The sequence below is a fragment of the Solanum stenotomum genome, unplaced genomic scaffold (assembly GCF_019186545.1).
Source record: "Solanum stenotomum isolate F172 unplaced genomic scaffold, ASM1918654v1 scaffold37307, whole genome shotgun sequence".
Classification (NCBI taxonomy): domain Eukaryota; kingdom Viridiplantae; phylum Streptophyta; class Magnoliopsida; order Solanales; family Solanaceae; genus Solanum; species Solanum stenotomum.
Genome location: NW_026034357.1, coordinates 77285 through 102259, shown reverse-complemented (window position 1 = coordinate 102259; position 24975 = coordinate 77285). Strand labels below are relative to the sequence as shown.

General features: G+C 33.3%; 3 protein-coding genes across 3 annotated transcripts; all 3 read right to left on the bottom strand.

Moving 5' to 3' along the window:
- Nucleotides 1-854: 854 nt before the first annotated feature.
- LOC125852578 (disease resistance protein RUN1-like) lies at nucleotides 855-10860 on the bottom strand. The gene is made up of 4 exons (XM_049532307.1): nucleotides 10288-10860; nucleotides 9667-10031; nucleotides 1359-2092; nucleotides 855-1184 (listed from the first exon to the last, which is right to left on the bottom strand). The coding sequence occupies exons 1-4, from the start codon at nucleotides 10779-10781 to the stop codon at nucleotides 855-857; spliced, it is 1923 nt and encodes a 640-aa protein (XP_049388264.1). The 5' UTR covers nucleotides 10782-10860.
- Nucleotides 5616-6600, bottom strand: LOC125852584 (uncharacterized). Its single transcript, XM_049532310.1, has 2 exons — nucleotides 6442-6600; nucleotides 5616-6362 (listed from the first exon to the last, which is right to left on the bottom strand). The coding sequence occupies exons 1-2, from the start codon at nucleotides 6535-6537 to the stop codon at nucleotides 5808-5810; spliced, it is 651 nt and encodes a 216-aa protein (XP_049388267.1). The 5' UTR covers nucleotides 6538-6600; the 3' UTR covers nucleotides 5616-5807.
- Nucleotides 10861-17986: 7126 nt separating the features above from the next.
- LOC125852577 (disease resistance protein RUN1-like) lies at nucleotides 17987-21362 on the bottom strand. The gene is made up of 6 exons (XM_049532306.1): nucleotides 21272-21362; nucleotides 19977-21011; nucleotides 19808-19874; nucleotides 19477-19752; nucleotides 18530-19381; nucleotides 17987-18454 (listed from the first exon to the last, which is right to left on the bottom strand). Exons 1-6 carry the CDS (start codon nucleotides 21280-21282, stop codon nucleotides 17987-17989), a joined length of 2709 nt encoding a protein of 902 aa, XP_049388263.1. The 5' UTR covers nucleotides 21283-21362.
- Nucleotides 21363-24975: the final 3613 nt, after the last annotated feature.

The following is a 24975-nucleotide window of genomic DNA, read 5'->3' as shown; positions in this document are numbered from 1 at the left end:
ACGGAATTGATAGAGCAGGGGCACTAAAGAAGCCTTCATTGAATGGATTCTGCAGACGAGTACAATTAATCATGTCCATCTTGTCTATTGAAGGGAGGTTGTCCAACCCTGTAATCGTGACCAGTTTTTGGCAATTGTAAGCTTCTCTAAATTTGATATTGAGGGGAGTGTTTGAAGATTCTTACAATCATTCAAATACAAATACATCAACAATGGTAACTTGGAAAAATCAAAGGGTAGATAGAGGAAACTGTTGCCGCTCAAATCTAAATAATGTAAGTTGGATAATCTCCCAATGTCCCTAGGAATATCATCCTCGGATAAACCAAAATAAGGAAGGCTTAAATGAAAAATAAAAATTGACAAGGATTCTATGCGGCGAACTCTTCTTCGAGAAAAACTCCTTTTGGCCTCTAAATTTCGACCTCCCACTAGCAATTCTTCAAGATTTCTTAGCATTTCAACAGATTCGGGCAGTTGTTTTATACCCGTATCCCATGCATAAATATGTCTTAGGCTGTGCATATCTCCAATGTCAACTGGCAGTGTTTGTAAAGATGAGCAGTAACTAATGTCCAAGTATTTAAGGGATTTTAGCTGGCATATGTTGCTCGGAAGATCTGATATCTTTTTGCAACCATTCAATTGAAGATCAGTTAGTCTTTCCAAATTTCCTATTGATGGATGGATCTCCTTTAGACTTGAGCAATTCTCAAGCGACAAAGTTTCAAGACTTCGTGAACCGCTGAAGTTTGGAGTACTTCTGAGGCGTTTGCAATCATAAAGATTCAGCTCCTTCAAACTTCTACAATACTAAGAAGTAAACAAAATATAATTTCAATTAACATTTTCCTTCACGTAGTTGCAATATAACAGTACACATCAAATTGCAGAATTGAGTAACGAACCTGCAAATTCAAACCAAATTCTTCGATATTGCTCCCTTTCATATTCAGGATTACAAGTTTCTCAGCTGGAAAATTTGATGGTATACATTTTAAAGGACATCCTTTCCAAGACAACCATCTGAGTTCCTTGGACAATAGCTCAAAATCTCCACTAATATGTAAGTCGTCGATTTTAAGCACCCTAAGTTTTATCATTTTCTGAAATGCTTTTGTGCTCAGCTTCACACCCTTTAATGCATGTCGTTCTAACACCAATACTTCTACATTTTCGGAACCCTGTAGTTTAGTAAAAAGAAAAGTACGAGAAATTAGGAAAGAGTGGTCGGCAAACAACTAGAGATAATTTGCTAGCCAAAGAAGAATTAAGCACAAATGAATTGAGTTCTTCTGGTGACAATCTAAATTATAAGCAAATGTATAACTAAGATAAAGCTAATAAAATTTACTTACTTTATTTCCTTGTAGAACATCATGGACTTCTTGAGGGTTGAACAATCTACTCCGTTTCCCAGAGTCTCGAGGTGATTCCCTGCGAACGATTTCTCTTCCCATATCCCGCACAAGATCATGCATCACCAAATAAGGCCAATCCCTTTGGAGCAAGTTCCTTTCGACTAAGGTTGCATTTGCACTTTCAAAATAAAAACCACACGCATTTAATGCTTTGGTAACTTCATCCTCATAACACACATGAAAGGCACATGCGATATCAAGGAAAACACTCTTAGGATTGTCATCAAGTCCATCAAAGCTTATCTGGAGAATCTTTTGAATATCACCATGAGGAATTGCTCTTAGTTTTATGAACTCATATCTCCATTCTTCTACGGATCTCCCTTGCAAATGTGACCCCAATGTCACAAGAGCTAATGGTATCCCACCTGAATATTTTATTATGTCTTTTGCCAGCTCAACATATTCTTGTGATGGAGAAAGACTGTTAAAAGCATGACAACAAAAAAGTTGTTGATCTTCATTTTCATTTAAAAGTTTGGCCTGGTGTATCTCACTTGTTGTAAGCCCATACAACAAATGCTTGTCTCGGGTTGTAATAATTATTACACTGCCAGAGCCAAACCAACTTCTTTCTCTTGTCAAGGATTCTAATTGGCTTCTATGATCCACGTCATCAAGAACAATTAGAACCTTCTTTGATCCAAGTCTTGCTTTGATTAGATTGACACCTTCAGCAACACCATCAACTTCGAATTCCTTAGTTTTGAGAATTTGACAAAGTAGTTTCTCTTGTAGCTTGACTAGACCCTGTTCTTTACCTTTTGATCTAATGTCTGAAAGGAAGCAACAACCACCAAATTGTCGAAATATTCGATTGTAGATAGCTTTCGCCAGAGTTGTTTTTCCAATTCCACCAACGCCACATATACCAACCATGCGAACTTCATGCTCACATTCACTTTGCAGTAACAACTCTATATGTTGGATAGAAGAATCTAATCCAATTGGGTAATGAGCAACATCTAGAGGTTTCTGGTTGACCTCTTGCAAAACTTGTTTTATAATACTTCCAATAAATTTTGATTCATGCCTACAGTTTTTAGCAATAACAGAAGTTAGAAGTAAAAAAACAAGTAAAACAATACTTTGATATTTGATGAACAAAACAAAATCAAATAACAGGGAATCGAGGTTAGAGAATGGAGATTATCTATTAGTACTACTACTCCTTTGTCCCAATTTATGTAAACCAACTTCCTTTCTTTGTCCCTCAATATTGTCCACTATTGACTTATAAGCTTAGGCAAACGCTTAAATTCAAAATTCTATAGTTGAATTAAGAAGTCTTACCCATCAGCCATGTTTCGCAAATCCCATCCAGATAAATTCGTAGCTTTTGTCAGCGCAGCTTTCCACTTCTCCAGTCTTTCAGCTCCAAATGATAGTTACCCATCAGCCATGTTTCGCCAAAGGACCCAGTTTGCTTCCGCACTTGAGAAGGATCAACATCATAGAAAATAGGCAAAACTAACTGATTTAATTTCGCTCTGCAATCGAGAATTTGACAAGTTCATCAAGACACCAACTAGAAGAAGCAAAATTTTCTGAGAAAACAACAATGGCAACCCTAGATTCTTCAATTGCTTTCTCAAGTTCTGTTGAAATGACGTCTCCCTTTCTCAATTCCTCATCATCTATGAAAGTATTAACTCCGACTTGACACAATCGGAAATAAAGATGACCGGTGAAGTTTTTGCGGGTATCTTCACCTCTGAAACTGAGAAATACATCATAATCATAAGAGAAATTGGAAGAAGAAGATGATTCTCGTACAACAAATTGAGTATTCATATTTGAGACAGTAAATTAAAGGGATTGTAGTAAATTTTTTGTTTAATTAAATAGAGATGAGTAAAGCAGCTCTTTATATACCCACAAGTAATTGTTTGTTCCTGGAAAATTAATTTTGGGTCAACTCATTTACAATCCCCAAAGAAAGTTAACAGAAATAGATGGGAAGTTTCCAAGATATTTATTTCGTAGACATGTTTCGTTCATTTTTATTTTTATTTTTCCATGATAGGTATTTATTTTCACTTCCTTCCTAGATTTTTAATTGTTCACACTAATAAAAATAATAAAGTCCATTCTTCTTTGAATCTCTTTTAACATTAGGTAAGTTTTTTCCTCTCGTAACTTCTACATGTTCACCAAAGTCCAAACACAACTTCAACTTTCAAACCTCATTATAGTGCCAGCGTTTGACTGAAAAATTTCATGATTGATATAGTGAGGTGTTGAAAATTGCCATTTTCTCTATGTTGCAGCCCTTATCACTAATGGATAAAGATACTCATCGCGTAGACAGTGGAAATTGTTACCGCGCAAATCTTAAACTTCTTAGCAGTATTAACTCCCAATAAACTTAGGAAATCAGTCTCAGACAAACACAAAACAGAAGTCGATGACAATGCTGGAGAAAACCAATTTCAGAAGAGTGAAATAGTGAATTAATGCCCAAAATAAGAAGAAATGCTTGCGCTGCAATACTTTTTATGAAGACAGAGATAATTCGACTCTGATATCACTTTAAAAATGAATTTTGAATCTAACTCAACTTTAAAATTAACTCACGTAGGGAAAATTGGTCATATAAAGAGTAGTACTCCATGTTCCCATCCGACAAATGATGTGGGACTACAACATGATTTGAGGTGTGTGACACCTGATTTTCTCCCCTCCCTTCTTCCTACCCATCCATAGAGCGACTAATAGACTTCTAGGCTAGCAAGTTCAGAAGAAAGGGGCACACATGACATCATAAGTGAAAGTTAAGTGTTTTAAAAGGTATGGTGCAAGTTCACATGGTACACAAGTTATTAGTAGACTCTAAGATGACGTAGCTCAAGGAACAAATCCATTAGGTCTGTTGAGCCAAAGCGGAAAACAGGTGTTATATACTTGGGTTGTGACAGTGAGAGTTTCCAGGGGTAGTCCACAGTACATTTGGACATTGATTTACCCCTGCTTGTGTTCTGTTTTTTCTGGACTCTGAAGCTATGTAAGTAGTTACCTTAGCAAAGGAATTCAGTTATCTGAGATTGATACATTATTAGTTAGTCAATTGGCATTCTAGCTTCTATTCGTTTAACTTCTTTCGCGGTCATTCAATTTTGATCATCATATCCGTATGGATTTGTTGCATTTGAGCATGTCTGATGAAAATGCTCCACCTTGTAGGTAAGGGTGGCATGTCTCATACGATGATGGTTTAACATTATACAAGTACAGTCAAACCTCGTTATAGTGGCAACGTTTCACTGAAAATTTCTTGATTGATATAGTATGAGATGTTGCTAACAGTGTTTGTTTCAATTGGCCAGGGAATGTTCACATAAAATCTTGTACAAATACATCAAAGCAGCAATAATCTCGAAGCACTTGTAAGAATTCTATTTATTACAATATGTAGTTTGCTTGTCAACTTTTTGTCAGCTTAAAAAATTATACTTTAACCCACAACTGCCAGGAAAGAAGTAACATTACCATGTTGATCTAAATATAACAGATGTACTCCTATCTTCTTTATTATGCCTCCGTCACTGCCATCCATTACTCTTATCTGTTCCCCGCCTTTGATGATGTTCAGGACATTAAAAGGTCTACCATTTGAGAAAGATAAGTAATGAACACATGATACTTCTCCCTCACTGTCGGGTATATTAAACCTCCAGAAAAAAGCTGGAGGCTGGTCAATAGTAACATCAAACTCTTGAAGACGGGTGGTTTCATTGCAAAAGTGGGAAACAAACCAGAGAACCATTCCTAAGAAGTTATACTCATTATTCTGTACTGTGGGCATAGTCAAACAAATAGATGAAGCTGTTACTTTATTGTTGCACCAAACTGGAATCTCATTGCTTTCGACATAAATTCGTAACCGCAGCTTCATCACACAAATTAATTAAGACAAAATTAGATCATTAATAATGTGATATGAGAGAGAGGAAGAGGGACTAAACCTTAATCTCTGGATAGTTTATAGACGAAGTTGATAGAGCATGGGCACTAAACAAGCCTTCATTGAATTGATTCTGCAGGGAAGTACAATTAATCACGTCGATCATCTTTATTGACGGGAGGTAGTCCAACCCTGTAATCTTCACCAGTTTTTGGCAATTCCTAAGATAAAGATTTTCAAGGTACTCTAAATTTGATAGTGATGGGAGTGTTTTAGTGCAGCTCAAAAAACTAGCAGTATACAATGGAAAAAGTTGATAACATAAATAAAACAAAATTTTATACAGAAGCAACTGACTTGAACCAACATTACTGAGTTATGTGAAACCCATAACTTCAGATTGTAGTTGGATGAGCATTTTGAATATTGCATGTTGAATCAAAATTAACTTGCTCTTCAATCTTAGTTTAATTTTGATTCAACTAAGATTTGAAGCGAGTGATGATGTTCTTCAAGGATTGAGCTGATATCCTCTGTTTAACACTCTTTTTGAGTTCTTTTCCACTGAGACTCTCTCTGTTCATTATCTGAGAATGCAAAAGATTTTCTTCAAGGATTGGTGGTGAAGAAGTAACATTACCATGTTTGTCTAAGTATAACAGTTGTACCCCTATCTTCTTTACCCTACCTTTGTCATCCCCCTCCTCGACTGTTATCTTTTCCCCGCCTTTGATCATCAGGCCAGAATAATGACTAGTTAAGCAAGATATGTAATATACACATGATACTTCTCCGTGTGATTCGGGTGTAGTAATATACCTAGTCCAGTAAAAAACTACAGGCTTTTTATTGGATACGGCAACAAGGAAGTGTCCAAACTGGGATAAAATCTGAGAATCGCAAACAAACCAGAGAATCATTCCTAACGACTTTTTCTTATATACGGAGGGAATAGTGAAACAGATAGATGGAGCTGTTACTTGATTGCTGCACCAATCTGGAATCTCATTGCTTTGGAGATAAATGTGTAACCGCAGCTTCATCAGACAAATTAAGACACAATTAGAACATTAATTAATAATGTGATACGAGAAACAGAAAAATAAAGGGACTTACCTCAAACACTGCATATTTTCTAGATGAAATTGATAGAGCATGGGCACTAAAGAAGCCTTCATTGAATGGATTCTGCAGACAAGTACAATTATTCATGTCGATCCTCTCTATTGAAGGGAGGTTGTCCAAATCTGTAATCCTGACCAGTTTTTGGCAAGTCCTAAGTTCAACAACTCTAAGGTACTCTAAATTTGATAATGACGGGAGTGTTTCAAGATTCACACAATCATTCAAACGCAAGGACTTCAACCATGGTAACTTGGAGAAATCAAAGGGTAGATAGAGGAAACTGTTGCCCCTCAAATCTAAATCATGTAAGTTGGATAAAGTCCCAATATCCCTAGGAATATCAGCCTCGGAGAAACCACAATATCGAAGGCTTAAACGAGAAATAGAAATTGGCAAGGATTCTATATGGTGGGATCTTCTTTGATAAACTCTCCTTTTGGCTTCTAAATTTCGACCTCCCACTTGCAAATCTATAAGATTTCTTAGCATTTCAACAGATCCCGTATCATGTGCATAGAGATGTCTTAGGCTTTGCATATCTCCAATGTCAGCAGGCAGTGTTTGTAATGATAAGCAGTCATTAATGTCCAAGTATTCAAGGGATTTTAGCTGGCATGTGCTGCTTGGAAGATCCGTAATCTTTTTGCAACCATACAAATGAAGATCAGTTAGTCTGTCCAAATTTTCTATTGATGGATGGATCTCCTTCAGACTTGAGCAATTCTGGAGCCACAAAGTCTCGAGACTTCGTGAACCGCTGAAGTTTGGAGTATTTCTGAGGCGCTTGCAATCAGAGAGATCCAGCTTCTTCAAATTTCTACAATACTAAAATAAACAAAATATAGTTTCAATTAAGATTTTCTTTCTCTTAGTTGCAATATAACAGTACACATGAAATTGCAGAATTGAGTAATGAACCTGCAATTTCAAACCAAATTCTTGGATATTGCTCCCTTTCATATTCAGAAATACAAGTTTCTCAGATGGAAAATTTGACGGTATACATTTTAAAGGACATCCTTCCCAAGACAACCATCTGAGCTCCTTGGACAATAGCTCAAAATCTCCACTAATATGTAAGTCGTCGATTTTAAGCACCCTAAGTTTTATCATTTTCTGAAATGCTTTGGTGCTCAGCTTCACACCCTTTAATGCATGTCGTTCTACCACCAGTACTTCTACATTTTCAGAACCCTGTAGTTAAGTAAAAAAGAAAAGTACTATAAGACCATGTTAAGTACGAGAAATTAAGAGAGAGAAATGCTTTATACAAATTGAAGGTCAAACAAAGAGAATAAATTATCTACCAATAAAAACAAATCTACACATTATATCCAACTAAAGGATATTTAAAAGTATGAAATATCTTTCAGCAAACCGATTTTTATTTGATAATTCTGTCTTTGATAGTTTGAGTGTTTAGACTCCAGTAAATATTCATTTCAAGTACAGAGTGGTACAAACAACTAGAGATAATTTACTAGCTAGAAAGAATGATGCACAAATGAATTGAATTCTTACGGTGACACATAAATTATAAGCAAATGTATATCAAATTAAATGAATAGAAAAAAAGAGAAACGAAAGTATAACCAAGAAAAAGATAATGAAATTTACTGACTTTATTTCCTTGTAGAACGTCACAGACTTCTTGAGGGTTGAACAATCTACTCCGTTTTCCAGAGTCTCGAGGTGTTTCCATGCGAACGATTTCTCTTCCCATATCCCGCACTAGATCATGCATCCTCAAACAAACCACATACCTTTGGAGCAAGTTCCTTTGGACTAAGGTTGAAATTGCACTTTCAGAATAAAAACCACATGCATTTAATGTTTTGGTAACATCATCCTTCAAACATCCATGGAAGGCACATGCGATATCAAGGAAAACACTCTGAGTATTGTCATCAAGTCCATCAAAGCTTATCTGGAGAATCTTTTGAATATCACAATGAGGAATTGTTTTTAGTTTCTTGAATTCATCTCTCCATTCTTCAACGGATCTCCCTAGCAGATGTGACCCCAATGTCACAAGAGCTAATGGTAGACCACCTGAATATTTTATTATGTCTTGTGCCAGCTCAACATATTCTTGTGGTGGTGAAAGACTGTTATTAAAAGCATGACAATAAAAAAGTTGTTGAGCTTCATTTACATTTAAAAGTTAGGCCTAGTATATTTCACTTGTGTTAAGCCCAAGTAGCAACTGCTCGTCTCGGGTTGTAAAAATTATTACACTACCAGAGCCAAACCAACTTCTTTCTCTTGCCAAGTGTTGGAATGTATGCGTCCACTAGTCTAGATGGGACCAGGTCCTCAGCACAGTTACAATAACAGAAAATAAACAAAGTGCTGAAAGTAAAGATTGCACAACAACTTTACGTGGAAACCTCCTTGCTCAAGGGAGTAAAACCACGACCTGGCCTGCCAGGACTTTTCAAACTTCTTTCACTAATCTTCTCCAAGCAAAAGTAAAAGCAAGTTTACAAACCGAAATTAGCCTACTAATCCCAACTCTAAGCAATACCTCCTATTACTTAGATGAGCCAGAGCAGATACAACACTACCCACTAAGCTATCACTCTTAGATAACTTAGACTTTGCTAAGCGGATACAACACTGCCCACTATACTAATCCTAACCGATTAATATAGACTTTTAGAGTAAGAACCTAAGTTACCCTTAACCTAGTTCTTACAATGATTCAAACAAGTTTGAAATGTTTCTTTCACAAAACGAATCCTACAATGTAAGCACTATTACAAGCAAACAAAGTAACAGCTGGTACAAAAAGCTCTTGAAGTAATCGATCAGATCCCTTGTTGTTCTTGAAGCTCTTGAAGTAATTGATCAAGTCCTTTGCTGTTCTTGAAGCTTGAAAGACTCTCTCTTTGAATGAATTTTTGATATTGTTGTCTTTTGTTTAGTATATACCACAAAAAGTTATTACCAAACGTACAAGCAACCTCCTTGCTTCTGATTGGTGAAGTACTCTGCAGCTTCTGACGCAGACAGCTTTTACAGTTGTACCGCACTTTGACACTGGACGAGCATACTCTGCAGAGGACCAGGTCCCTGCACTTGTGAGGAGATCATCAAAACACCAAAAGGCATAAGCTCTTATCACCAAGGATTCTAATTGGCTTCTATGATCAATGTCATCAAGAACAATTAGAACTTTCTTTGACCCAAGTCTTGCTTTGATTAGATTGACACCTTCAGCAACACTATCAACTTCGAATTCCTTAGTTTTGAGAATTTGACAAAGTAGTTTCTCTTGTAGCTTGATTAACCCCGATTCTTCAGCTTTTGATCTAATGTCTGAAACGAAGCAACAACAACCACTAAACTGTCGAAATATTCTATTGTATATGGCTTTCGCCAGAGTTGTTTTTCCAATTCCACCAACGCCACATATACCAACCATACGAACTTCATGCTCACACCCACTTTGCAGTAACAACTCTATATGTTGGATAGAATAATCTAATCCAATTGGGTAATGATCAACATCTAGAGGTGTCTGGTTGACCTCTTGCAGAACTTGTTTTATAATACTCCCGATAAATTTTGATTCATGCCTACAGTTTTTTTAGCAATAACAGAAGTTAAAAGTAGTTCTCCCCAAATGGCATGGAAATTGATAGCTAACATATAACAGGGAAATTGAGGATAGAGGATGGAAATTGTCCATTAATACTGCTCCCTGGATGTAGTTTGATTTAACGCGGAATTTAAGAAATATAGAAGACTTTGCAATGTTCCAAAATTAACCAACTTATAAGCTTAGGCAAACGCTTAAATTCAAAATTCTATAGTTGAATTAAGAAATCTTACCCATCAGCCATGTTTCGCAGATCCCATCCAGATAAATTCGCGGCTTCAGTGAGTGCTGCTTTCCACTTTTCCATTCTTTCAGCTCCAAACAATCGGTCCTTGTGTTTTGCCAAAGCTTCGCCAAAGGACCCAGTTTGCTTTCGCACTTGAGAAGGATCAACATCATAGAAAATAGGCAAAACTACCTGAACTAACTTCGCTCTGCAATCGAGAATTTTGACAAGTTCATCAAGACACCAACTAGAGGAAGCATAATTTTCTGAGAAAACAACAATGGCAACCCTAGATTGTTCAATTGCTTTGTCAAGTTTTGTTGAAATGACGTCTCCCTTTCTCAATTCATCATCATCTATGAAGGTATGAACTCCGACTTGACATAATTGGGTGTAAAGATGACCTGTGAAGGTTTTGCGGGTATCTTCACCTCTGAAACTAAGAAATACATCATAATACAAGTGGGAAGAAGAAGATGATGATTCTCCTTGAGTATTCATTGATGAAACCAAAAAAGCTCACTGTATAGTATTAGATCAACTATTTTGCAAGATGCCTCCCAAGTCCAAGAAATTTAATTTGTTACTCTCACAACTCCGTTTATTTTAATTTGTCCACTACAACAATACACATTAATATAACAATATTACGATTACACACAAAGTGAATAATATAATTCCCCACCAAATGTTAATACAAGTTGCATCTTGAATTGGACCGTTTCTATATCTTTGTGATTAATTTATTGCAGAACAAATATAGTATTGCAACTTGGACTTTAAAATTTTACAACTTCTGACTTTTCCTCTTCTTTTTAAAAAATAAAATACAAGAAATATATGTCACCATGTTTCATTATGCCTTTATTAATCACCGCTCTATAATTGCCGGTAAATTAGGGGTGGCAATTGAGCGAGTTGAGTTAAATTTAGACGGGTCAAAATAAATCAAGATAATAAACGGATCAAGACTCAAGTCAACCAAAATTTGTTTGGACCAAAGTGGGATGCGTCAAAACGGGTTGGTAAGGAGTCGTAACCCAACCCGACCAATTTTTATTAAGTTTTAATAGTTTTATTGTTATTTTATAAGCTTTTAATACCTAATAAAAAATATTTCTCTTTATTATAATTATATATAACACCAACTAGACGAAGCATAATTTTCTGAGAAAACAACAATGGCAACCCTTGATTGTTCAATTGCTTTCTCAAGTTCGGTTGAAATGAGATCTCCCTTTCTTAATTCCTCATCATCTATGAAGGTATTAACTCCGACTTGACACAATTGGGTGTAAAGATGACCGATGAAGGTTTTGCGAGTATCTTCGCCTCTGAAACTGAGAAATACATCATAAGACAAGTTGGAAGAAGAAGATGATTCTCCTACAACAAACTGTGTAAGCATATTTGATGACAATAAATTTAAGGGATTTTTAGATAATTTTTTGTTTTAATAATGAAAGAAAGATGAGTGAAGCAGCGTCTACATATACCCACAGGTAATTATTTGTTCCTGGAAAATTAATAATGGGTCAAGTCATTTACAAGCCCCAAAGAAGCATGACAGAAATGAAAGGGAAGTTTCCAAGAAATTTCATAGAAATGTCTCGTTCACTTCTATTTGTCATGATATTAATAGATATACTATTTACTTTCACTCTCTTCGTAGATTTTTACTTGTTCACACTAGTCAAAACAATGATCATTTTTATTTGTACAGTTTAGAAATATTTAAAAAATAATTTTTAATTTTTATCTTTAAATATATTTTTAAGATAAAAGTTTCATACCTCCAATATATTTTTATCTTTAAATATATTTTTTGAAAAAAGTTTAACTTAGCTCTTTTTTCAAAAAAAAAAAAACAAATAAAATAATTATTTTACTATATCACTCTTAATCATTATAAACTATTTAAATGTTGAAAATGATTAGTACTTAATTATAAGGATAATTAACATAAATATAAAAATAAATTATTTCTTGATTTTTTATGTTGGACAAAGTAAAAGTGGACGTCTACTTTTAATATAGCATACAAATAAAAAATAGAGGAAAAAAGTAATATATTTTAAGGAAAATTTGCTTTAAAAACTCGTTTTATATATATTAATAACAATTTAATATTATTTACGAAAAAGTCCATTACTGTCCCTGAATATAGGTTTAGGGTATATGATAATAATAAATGTTTTGGCCTTTTCGGCTCGGTTGATTGATATCCATGTAGGCTCATCTTGCGGAATAGGATAAAGAGCGCACGAAGAATCAAAGAGAAAGAAGATTCTAACGTATGATTTATTTATCATAAAAGAAAATAAAATAAAGTAGTTATGAATTTACCAACATTCGATATAAGCATCAATATCATATTAATTGACTGTGATTAAGTTGTAAATTAAAAATAAAATATATATTAATTTAATATGATTCAATAATAAGATTTTATGATAAGCTGCTTAGTGATTAATATGATTATTATCTATCAATCGTAGCTTAATGCCAAATTTTGGCTCAACAAAATTAAACAATTTAGGAAGAAAAGGAAGAAGATATTTTTATGTTGTGACAACGACACTTTGACTCTAATATTTTGACACATAAGAATTGTGACAAAATATCGTTATTGTAGAAAACGTGATAATTATCACTATTGTATATAATTAATGAAGGTGATATATTTTAAGTAATTATTTTATCTAAGTAATAAGCGTTTGAGAACACATACAATAGGTATTCAAAATTTAGGTCCAAAATCTCTAATAAAAAATACGTTTTCATGTATCTAAGTAAAATATACTGATAAATTTACGAGATTATTGATGTATTATGTCAAATTATTATCGTAGATAACGTACAATATGATGTAGATATATAACAAACTTTAACGATGAAGCTGTTTGCATTAATGGACCGCAATAATACCATGTTATGAAATTTAACTGCAATATTTTAAATATTTTATATTTAAATGAAAATGACAGTCTTAACTTTAAAGAATTAGTTTTCCTAGAAAAGTGTTGGATTAATAATTATATTTTTCAAAGGGTAAATCACATAAATATTCAATATTAAAAAAATATTTATCATCTATGGCAATACAATTTTTCTAACTAAATATAACAATTTTTTAGAATTAAAAAATTGTACTGTTTATCTTCCTTCGCCTGTTTCTCTGCCCTTTTTCTCTTCCTCCTCTTTTTTTTTCCTTCTTCGTCGTCGTCTCTTTCTGTGTCATTCTTTCTCTTCCTCCTCATTTTTTTTATTCTTCTTCTTTTTTTTGAAATTTTCATTTAAATAACTGTTTTCAAATCAGTTTTGCCCATATTTCACTATTTTTATCCAAAAATACGACGAAAAGAGGAATAGAAAAATCAAAAAATTGTACAATATCATGTTCTCAAATAGAAATTTCAAATCTTTAAAATTATAGAAACAAGAGTTCACCGTTGATGGTCATTATAAAAATTCAAATTTTGAATTCATTATTTGAATTTTACGAATTTGTGATTAGTTTGGTTAGGTGGTTCCTACAAATAATTGAAAATGTCGTTTGGAGTTTATATCCCAATTTTAAGAGGGTTTGGTTAAGTTTATAATTGATTTTAGGAGAAATATTAGAGTGAAACTCGAAAAAGGTGAAATTTATGGAACGGTATCGCGATTGTATTAAAGTTGTATTAGATATGTTTCATAATTGTATTAAATCACGAACAATACATTTATAATACATTTTAGAAACTTCACTCCTTTTTTAGCGATATCAACCAAAATAATTTAACACACTTGTAATACATTTATAACATATGCACAATACATTTGTAATACATATTGCAAACATCTCACTCATGTTCTTAGTGATACAAACTAAAATAATTTATAAGACACATATAATACATGTTTTATTAATGAATAATACAAGTTTAATTCAGTCTATAGATTATTGTCTTGTCTTTTGTTAGTTACGTTTTTCATTTATTGTTAATTTTCTCTTCTAATTCAACTTTAATATTGTGTAATTCACTTTTAATGTAAATTTATTTTATTTTGTAGTTTATTATTTGTTATTGTTAGATTACTTATTTAATTCATTATTGATATAAGTTTAATTCACTCTATAGATCATTGTCTGGTGTTTCATTAGTTAGATTTTTTATCCATGCTTAATTCAACTATAATATTTGTGTATGCACTTTTAATACAAGTTAATTCATTTTGCAGTTTATTGGTTGATTTGTTATGATTGAATTACTTCTTTAATTCATTATTAATTAATACAAGTTTTATTCAGTTTACAAATCACATAATGCTCTCGTTTGCTACATTTTGCATTCATGTTTAATTCACTTCTAATTCAACTTTAATATGTGTGTAATACATTTTTTATTCAAGTTTAATTCATTTGGCAATTTATCATGTTTCTTCATTTGCTACAATTAGATTACTTTTCTAATTAATTATTGATACAAGTTTTATTCAGTCTACGAATCATTGACTGCTCTTTCGTTTGCGATTAATTTGGATAGGTTGTTCCTACAAATAGTTGAAAATATTGTTTGGAGTTTATATCTCAATTTTAAGAGGGTTTGGTTAAGTTTAGAATTGATTTTAGGAAAAATATTGGATTGAAGCTCGAAAAGGATAAAGTTTACGGAACTATATCACATTTGTATTAAAGTTATATTAGATATGTTTCATAATTGTATTAAAATCATGAACAATACATCCTACATTTATAATACATATTGCAAACTTCATTCCCTTTTTAATGATATCAGCTAAAATAATTTAGGTAACACACTTATAATACATTTATAATATATGCACAATACATTTTTAATACATATTGCAAACATCACTCACATTCTTAGTGATACAAACCAAAAGTAATTTATAAGACACATATAATACATGTTTTATTTATGAATAATACATTTATAATACGTATTGCACACTTAACTCATTTCTTACGGATACCAACAAGAATAATTTAGGTAACAGACTAATAATACATTTATAAGACATGCACAATACATTTTTAATATATATTGCAACCATCGCTCATTTTCTTAGTGATAAAAGCAAAGATAATTTATAAGATACATATGATATAAGTTTTATTCATGAATAATATGAGTTTAATTCCGTTTATAGATCGTTGTCTTGTCTTTTGTTAGTTACGTTTTTCATTCATTCTTAATTCTCTCTTCTAATTCAACTTTAATATTGTGTAATAGAATTTTAAAGAAATTTAATTTATTTTGTAATTTTTTGATTTATTTGTTACTATTGGATTACTTGTTTAATTCATTATTAATACAAGTTTAATTTACTCTATAAATCATTGTGTGTAATACATTTTTAATTCAACTTTAAATGTGTGTAATACATTTTTAATTCAAGTTTAATTCATTTTGCAATTTATTATGTCTCTTCATTTGTAACGATTAAATTATTTGTTTAATTAATTAATTATTGATACAAATTCATTCTACGAATCATTGACTACTCTACAAAAGAAAGTAGGAGAGAGAGAAACAAAAGGAAAAGAAAAGCAACATAAAGAGAGAGAGAGAAAGAGCAGCAAAAAGAAAGAAAAAAAAGAAAAAAACAACAAAAAGAAAGTAAGAGAGAAAGAGCAACCAAAAGAAAGGAGCGAGAAAGAGAGAAAAATTAAAAAGCTGAGAGAAAAAAGAGAAAGAAGCAAGAGAAAGAATATTGTAATAAAATATATAGTATTGTTTTATATTGTATAAATGATAATAATTAAAGAGTATATCTAAAATAAGTAATTATTTTTTGAAAAGGATCCACTCAAGTAATTAATCCTTTTTGAAATTTGTTGAGTAGTATTTGTCATAGAGTGCTCAAAAGGCACCCAAAGCATCAAGCCATCAACTAATGATTTAATTTAATCTTCTTTATTTATAATGGCTAAATACGTAGGATGTCATGTATGACGTATGTATCTATTTATTTAATTTTATATAAATTCAAATGTCTATTTATATACGTTCAAAGTAAGAGGACATAAATATCAACTAATGTCAAATTAAAAGGCACGTTTATGTTTTATGTATTTATTTAACCTCTATGTGGGTTCACTTTGTGCCATACATCAAAATTGTTTTGAATATATAGTCTAAGATTGTTAACAAAAGTATCTTTGAATGGAAATTGGATATTAGTTTTTAAGTTTGTTGATTAGTATTAAGTGAAAATGAATATGAATTTTAATTAAATAACGTCCATATGTCCTAGAAATTAAAGATAGATACTACTCCTTAATTGTTCACTAATATTTGTTTAACTTTTAGTGAAATTTCCACTAATGGACTGAAATAGCTGACCAAAGAGGACCTTAATTTTCTATGCACAAAACCTAAATTGGGAAAAATACATTTGCATTTAATTGTTACGATAATCTTCTCCATTATATTCAACATAATTGCGCCATTATTATATTTTTCCTTTTTATATTTGATTTTTATTACGCACTACTTGAAGCAAATATCTATCAAAACTTCTTTACTTATACAAAATAAAAGTAAAATTATGTATACACCATCTTCCTCAAACTCCGCTGGTAAAATTTTAAAGGGGTTTAAATATTACAATTTTGAACTTTGAGGAGTAATAACTATATTCTTTTACTTTTTTCATTTTTTAAAAATGTTTCATCCAGTGTTCAACTCACATTAGAGTTTGACTAAATTTGAATTCTTGTGGAAAAGTCTACATTGATGGGTTAAACGTTTTCTAATAAAGACGATTCCGTACCGAAAAGACACAAATCCGAGACCTCTATTAAAAATAAATGAGTACATACCATTCCATCACAACTCTTATCGATAATATTCCTTTACTTTTAAGGAGCAAGAAACGTGACAATCTAGAACAAGAAGACTAAGAAACTCTATCCATATCTTGAATAGTTCCTTACTTGTACGAATGTAGTTCTATTTTATTAAAGAGAAAAGGGCCTGATATACCCCTCAACTTTGTCATTTGGAGCTGAAATGTCTCTCTTTATGAAAGTAGCTCATATATACCCTTACCGTTATACAAACGGCTCACATATACCCTTACCATTACAAAATGAGCTCACATATACCCTTCATTTAACGGAAGTGAAAAAAATTAGTTTTAAATTTATATTGTAATTTAGTTTTTGTATTTGAAGAAAAAAATTGGGTCATCTATAATAAATTTTTCAAGAATATTAACAAAACTTAAATAAATTTGACTATCAAAATAATAAATCTAAATTAGTCATTGAAACAAAAAAAAGTTAAAAAATAATAATATATGTTTGAGGAGGATTAAATATACCCATATGTGATTATATATTTTTTAAAATAATTTAAAAAATTAAACTAAAATTATTTTTTTCACTTCCGTTAGAGGAAAAGAGTATATGTGAGCCATTTGTATAACAGTAGGGGTATATATGAGCCACTTTTATAACGAGGGTATATCAGCTCTAAATGACAAAGTTGAAGGGTATATCAGACTCTTTTCTCTTTATTAAATTCATATATGAAATATTTATGACTATTAAGTTTCAGATTCGATACGCAAATCATGACAAAATCAACCTAATTCATAAACTATACTACAAAATTGTCATAAATTCAAATATTTACTTATGGTATATCTTTCTTTTATGATTTCAAATTTTCAATAATAATATAAGAATATTATTATAGTCTTTGTGGGTAGGAGGGGGTATAAGAATGATCCACAACTGCCGGGAAAGAAGTAACATTACCATGTTGGTCTGAATATAACAGATGTATTCCTATCTTCTTTACTATGCCTCCGCCAGTTTCATCCTCTACTGTTATCTGTTCCCCGCCTATGATCTTCATGCCATAAAAAGGCCTATCATTTGAGTAAGAGAAGCAATATACACATGATACTTCTCTGTGACCGTCAGATCTATCAAACCAAATCCACGGTAAATCTGGACGCTTTATATGGGCAACAGTAACAACGAAGTGTTTAAGCTCATGTACATCGCAAAGGCGGCAAACAAACCAGATAACCATTCCTAAGAACTTGTTATTATCATGTACTGTGGGCATAGTCAAACAAATATATGGAGTTGTTACTTTATTGTTGCACCAATCTGGAATCTCATTGCATTCGAGATAAATTTGTAACTGCTGCTTCATCAGACAAATTAAGATATAATAAGATCACTAATGATATGAGAGAGATCAGAGAGAGGGAGACGGACTAACCTCATACAGTTCATGTTTTCTAGATGGAAATGATAGAGCAGGGGCACTAAAGAAGCCTTCATTCAATGGATTCTGCAAAGAAGTACAATTAATCAAGTCCATCTTCCCTATTGAAGGGAGGTAGTCCAACCCTGTAATCTTGACCAATTTTTGGCAATTCCTAAGTTCAAGAATTTCAAGGTACTCTAAATTTGATAGTGATGGGAGTGTTTGAAGATTCTTACAATCATTCAAACACAAATAAATCAACAATGGTAACTTAGAAAAATCAAAGGGTAGATAGGGGAAACTGTTGCCACTCAAATCTAAAAGATGTAAGTTGGATAATCTCCCAATGTCCCTAGGAATATCATCCTCCGAAAAACCAAAATATGGAAGGCGTAACCAAGAAATAAAATTTGGCAAGGATTCTATGCGGCAGACTCTTCTTCGAGAAAAACTCCTTTTGGCCTCTAAATTTCGACCTCCCACTAGCAATTCATGAAGATTTCTTAGCATTTCAACAGATCCGGGCAATCGTTTTATACCCGTATCTTGTGCAAAGAGACTTCTTAGGCTTTGCATATCTCCAATGTCAGCTGGCAGTGTTTGTAAAGATAAGCAGTCATTAATGCTCAAGTATTCAAGGGACTTTAGCTGGCATATGCTGCTTGGTAGATCTGATATCTTTTTGCAACCATTCAATTGAAGATCAGTTAGTCTGTCCAAATTTCCTATTGATGGATGGATCTCCTTCAGACTTGAGCAATTCTCAAGCCACAAAGTCTCGAGACTTTGTGAACCCCTGAAGTTTGGAGTACTTCTGAGGCGCTTGCAATCAGAAAGATTCAGCTTCTTCAAACTTCTACAATACTAGAAAGTAAACAAAATATAATTTCAATTAACATTTTCCTTCACGTAGTTGCAATATAACAGTACACATCAAATTGCAGAATTGAGTAACGAACCTGCAAATTCAAACCAAATTCTTCGATATTGCTCCCTTTCATATTCAGGATTACAAGTTTCTCAGCTGGAAAATTTGATGGTATACATTTTAAAGGACATCCTTTCCAAGACAACCATCTGAGCTCCTTGGACAATAACTCAAAATCTCCACTAATATGTAAGTCGTCGATTTTAAGCACCCTAAGTTTTATCATTTTCTGAAATGCTTTTGTGCTCAGCTTCACACCCTTTAATGCATGTCGTTCTAACACCAATACTTCTACATTTTCGGAACCCTGTAGTTTAGTAAAAAGAAAAGTACGAGAAATTAGGAAAGAGTGATCGGCAAACAACTAGAGATAATTTACTAGCCAGAGAAGAATTAAGCACAAATGAATTGAGTTCTTCTGGTGACAACCTAAATTATAAGCAAATGTATAACTAAGATAAAGATAATGAAATTTACTTACTTTATTTCCTTGTAGAACATCATGGACTTCTTGAGGGTTGAACAATCTACTCCGTTTCCCGTGATTCCCTGCGAACGATTTCTCTTCCCATATCCCGCACAAGATCATGCATCACCAAATAAGGCCAATTCCTTTGGAGCAAGTTCCTTTCGACTAAGGTTGAAATTGCACTTTCAGAATAAAAACCACACGCATTTAATGCTTTGGTAACTTCATCCTCATAACACACATGAAAGGCGCATGCGATATCAAGGAAAACACTCTTAGGATTGTCATCAAGTCCATCAAAGCTTATCTGGAGAATCTTTTGAATATCACCATGAGGAATTGCTCTTAGTTTTATGAACTCGTATCTCCATTCTTCTACGGATCTCCCTTGCAAATGTGACCCCAATGTCACAAGAGCTAATGGTATCCCACCTGAATATTTTATTATGTCTTTTGCCAGCTCAACATATTCTTGTGATGGAGAAAGACTGTTAAAAGCATGACAACAAAAAAGTTGTTGATCTTCATTTTCATTTAAAAGTTTGGCCTGGTGTATCTCACTTGTTGTAAGCCCATACAACAAATGCTTGTCTCGGGTTGTAATAATTATTACACTGCCAGAGCCAAACCAACTTCTTTCTCTTGTCAAGGATTCTAATTGGCTTCTATGATCCACGTCATCAAGAACAATTAGAACCTTCTTTGATCCAAGTCTTGCTTTGATTAGATTGACACCTTCAGCAACACCATCAACTTCGAATTCCTTAGTTTTGAGAATTTGACAAAGTAGTTTCTCTTGTAGCTTGACTAGACCCTGTTCTTTACCTTTTGATCTAATGTCTGAAAGGAAGCAACAACCACCAAATTGTCGAAATATTCGATTGTAGATAGCTTTCGCCAGAGTTGTTTTTCCAATTCCACCAACGCCACATATACCAACCATGCGAACTTCATGCTCACATTCACTTTGCAGTAACAACTCTATATGTTGGATAGAAGAATCTAATCCAATTGGGTAATGAGCAACATCTAGAGGTTTCTGGTTGACCTCTTGCAAAACTTGTTTTATAATACTTCCAATAAATTTTGATTCATGCCTACAGTTTTTAGCAATAACAGAAGTTAGAAGTAAAAAAACAAGTAAAACAATACTTTGATATTTGATGAACAAAACAAAATCAAATAACAGGGAATCGAGGTTAGAGAATGGAGATTATCTATTAGTACTACTACTCCTTTGTCCCAATTTATGTAAACCAACTTCCTTTCTTTGTCCCTCAATATTGTCCACTATTGACTTATAAGCTTAGGCAAACGCTTAAATTCAAAATTCTATAGTTGAATTAAGAAGTCTTACCCATCAGCCATGTTTCGCAAATCCCATCCAGATAAATTCGTAGCTTTTGTCAGCGCAGCTTTCCACTTCTCCAGTCTTTCAGCTCCAAATGATAGTTACCCATCAGCCATGTTTCGCCAAAGGACCCAGTTTGCTTCCGCACTTGAGAAGGATCAACATCATAGAAAATAGGCAAAACTAACTGATTTAATTTCGCTCTGCAATCGAGAATTTGACAAGTTCATCAAGACACCAACTAGAAGAAGCAAAATTTTCTGAGAAAACAACAATGGCAACCCTAGATTCTTCAATTGCTTTCTCAAGTTCTGTTGAAATGACGTCTCCCTTTCTCAATTCCTCATCATCTATGAAAGTATTAACTCCGACTTGACACAATCGGAAATAAAGATGACCGGTGAAGTTTTTGCGGGTATCTTCACCTCTGAAACTGAGAAATACATCATAATCATAAGAGAAATTGGAAGAAGAAGATGATTCTCGTACAACAAATTGAGTATTCATATTTGAGACAGTAAATTAAAGGGATTGTAGTAAATTTTTTGTTTAATTAAATAGAGATGAGTAAAGCAGCTCTTTATATACCCACAAGTAATTGTTTGTTCCTGGAAAATTAATTTTGGGTCAACTCATTTACAATCCCCAAAGAAAGTTAACAGAAATAGATGGGAAGTTTCCAAGATATTTATTTCGTAGACATGTTTCGTTCATTTTTATTTTTATTTTTCCATGATAGGTATTTATTTTCACTTCCTTCCTAGATTTTTAATTGTTCACACTAATAAAAATAATAAAGTCCATTCTTCTTTGAATCTCTTTTAACATTAGGTAAGTTTTTTCCTCTCGTAACTTCTACATGTTCACCAAAGTCCAAACACAACTTCAACTTTCAAACCTCATTATAGTGCCAGCGTTTGACTGAAAAATTTCATGATTGATATAGTGAGGTGTTGAAAATTGCCATTTTCTCTATGTTGCAGCCCTTATCACTAATGGATAAAGATACTCATCGCGTAGACAGTGGAAATTGTTACCGCGCAAATCTTAAACTTCTTAGCAGTATTAACTCCCAATAAACTTAGGAAATCAGTCTCAGACAAACACAAAACAGAAGTCGATGACAATGCTGGAGAAAACCAATTTCAGAAGAGTGAAATAGTGAATTAATGCCCAAAATAAGAAGAAATGCTTGCGCTGCAATACTTTTTATGAAGACAGAGATAATTCGACTCTGATATCACTTTAAAAATGAATTTTGAATCTAACTCAACTTTAAAATTAACTCACGTAGGGAAAATTGGTCATATAAAGAGTAGTACTCCATGTTCCCATCCGACAAATGATGTGGGACTACAACATGATTTGAGGTGTGTGACACCTGATTTTCTCCCCTCCCTTCTTCCTACCCATCCATAGAGCGACTAATAGACTTCTAGGCTAGCAAGTTCAGAAGAAAGGGGCACACATGACATCATAAGTGAAAGTTAAGTGTTTTAAAAGGTATGGTGCAAGTTCACATGGTACACAAGTTATTAGTAGACTCTAAGATGACGTAGCTCAAGGAACAAATCCATTAGGTCTGTTGAGCCAAAGCGGAAAACAGGTGTTATATACTTGGGTTGTGACAGTGAGAGTTTCCAGGGGTAGTCCACAGTACATTTGGACATTGATTTACCCCTGCTTGTGTTCTGTTTTTTCTGGACTCTGAAGCTATGTAAGTAGTTACCTTAGCAAAGGAATTCAGTTATCTGAGATTGATACATTATTAGTTAGTCAATTGGCATTCTAGCTTCTATTCGTTTAACTTCTTTCGCGGTCATTCAATTTTGATCATCATATCCGTATGGATTTGTTGCATTTGAGCATGTCTGATGAAAATGCTCCACCTTGTAGGTAAGGGTGGCATGTCTCATACGATGATGGTTTAACATTATACAAGTACAGTCAAACCTCGTTATAGTGGCAACGTTTCACTGAAAATTTCTTGATTGATATAGTATGAGATGTTGCTAACAGTGTTTGTTTCAATTGGCCAGGGAATGTTCACATAAAATCTTGTACAAATACATCAAAGCAGCAATAATCTCGAAGCACTTGTAAGAATTCTATTTATTACAATATGTAGTTTGCTTGTCAACTTTTTGTCAGCTTAAAAAATTATACTTTAACCCACAACTGCCAGGAAAGAAGTAACATTACCATGTTGATCTAAATATAACAGATGTACTCCTATCTTCTTTATTATGCCTCCGTCACTGCCATCCATTACTCTTATCTGTTCCCCGCCTTTGATGATGTTCAGGACATTAAAAGGTCTACCATTTGAGAAAGATAAGTAATGAACACATGATACTTCTCCCTCACTGTCGGGTATATTAAACCTCCAGAAAAAAGCTGGAGGCTGGTCAATAGTAACATCAAACTCTTGAAGACGGGTGGTTTCATTGCAAAAGTGGGAAACAAACCAGAGAACCATTCCTAAGAAGTTATACTCATTATTCTGTACTGTGGGCATAGTCAAACAAATAGATGAAGCTGTTACTTTATTGTTGCACCAAACTGGAATCTCATTGCTTTCGACATAAATTCGTAACCGCAGCTTCATCACACAAATTAATTAAGACAAAATTAGATCATTAATAATGTGATATGAGAGAGAGGAAGAGGGACTAAACCTTAATCTCTGGATAGTTTATAGACGAAGTTGATAGAGCATGGGCACTAAACAAGCCTTCATTGAATTGATTCTGCAGGGAAGTACAATTAATCACGTCGATCATCTTTATTGACGGGAGGTAGTCCAACCCTGTAATCTTCACCAGTTTTTGGCAATTCCTAAGATAAAGATTTTCAAGGTACTCTAAATTTGATAGTGATGGGAGTGTTTTAGTGCAGCTCAAAAAACTAGCAGTATACAATGGAAAAAGTTGATAACATAAATAAAACAAAATTTTATACAGAAGCAACTGACTTGAACCAACATTACTGAGTTATGTGAAACCCATAACTTCAGATTGTAGTTGGATGAGCATTTTGAATATTGCATGTTGAATCAAAATTAACTTGCTCTTCAATCTTAGTTTAATTTTGATTCAACTAAGATTTGAAGCGAGTGATGATGTTCTTCAAGGATTGAGCTGATATCCTCTGTTTAACACTCTTTTTGAGTTCTTTTCCACTGAGACTCTCTCTGTTCATTATCTGAGAATGCAAAAGATTTTCTTCAAGGATTGGTGGTGAAGAAGTAACATTACCATGTTTGTCTAAGTATAACAGTTGTACCCCTATCTTCTTTACCCTACCTTTGTCATCCCCCTCCTCGACTGTTATCTTTTCCCCGCCTTTGATCATCAGGCCAGAATAATGACTAGTTAAGCAAGATATGTAATATACACATGATACTTCTCCGTGTGATTCGGGTGTAGTAATATACCTAGTCCAGTAAAAAACTACAGGCTTTTTATTGGATACGGCAACAAGGAAGTGTCCAAACTGGGATAAAATCTGAGAATCGCAAACAAACCAGAGAATCATTCCTAACGACTTTTTCTTATATACGGAGGGAATAGTGAAACAGATAGATGGAGCTGTTACTTGATTGCTGCACCAATCTGGAATCTCATTGCTTTGGAGATAAATGTGTAACCGCAGCTTCATCAGACAAATTAAGACACAATTAGAACATTAATTAGTAATGTGATACGAGA

Excerpts from the sequence above, each read along its gene's own strand:
- LOC125852577 (XM_049532306.1), bottom strand. Across the intron at positions 19,382-19,476 it reads AATTTGGTTTGAATTTGCAG|TATTGTAGAAGTTTGAAGAA; the intron begins GTTCGTTACTCA and ends TTTACTTTCTAG. Across the intron at positions 18,455-18,529 it reads GAAAACATGAACTGTATGAG|CAGCAGTTACAAATTTATCT; the intron begins GTTAGTCCGTCT and ends TGTCTGATGAAG.
- LOC125852584 (XM_049532310.1), bottom strand. The coding sequence starts at position 6,537 with ATGAATAATTGTACTTGTCTGCAGAATCCATTCAATGAAGGCTTCTTT. Across the intron at positions 6,363-6,441 it reads GAAAATATGCAGTGTTTGAG|CTGCGGTTACACATTTATCT; the intron begins GTAAGTCCCTTT and ends TGTCTGATGAAG.
- LOC125852578 (XM_049532307.1), bottom strand. The coding sequence starts at position 10,781 with ATGAATACTCAAGGAGAATCATCATCTTCTTCTTCCCACTTGTATTAT. Across the intron at positions 10,032-10,287 it reads CTGCGAAACATGGCTGATGG|GCATGAATCAAAATTTATCG; the intron begins GTAAGATTTCTT and ends AAAAAACTGTAG. Across the intron at positions 1,185-1,358 it reads ATGTTCTACAAGGAAATAAA|GGTTCCGAAAATGTAGAAGT; the intron begins GTAAGTAAATTT and ends ACTAAACTACAG.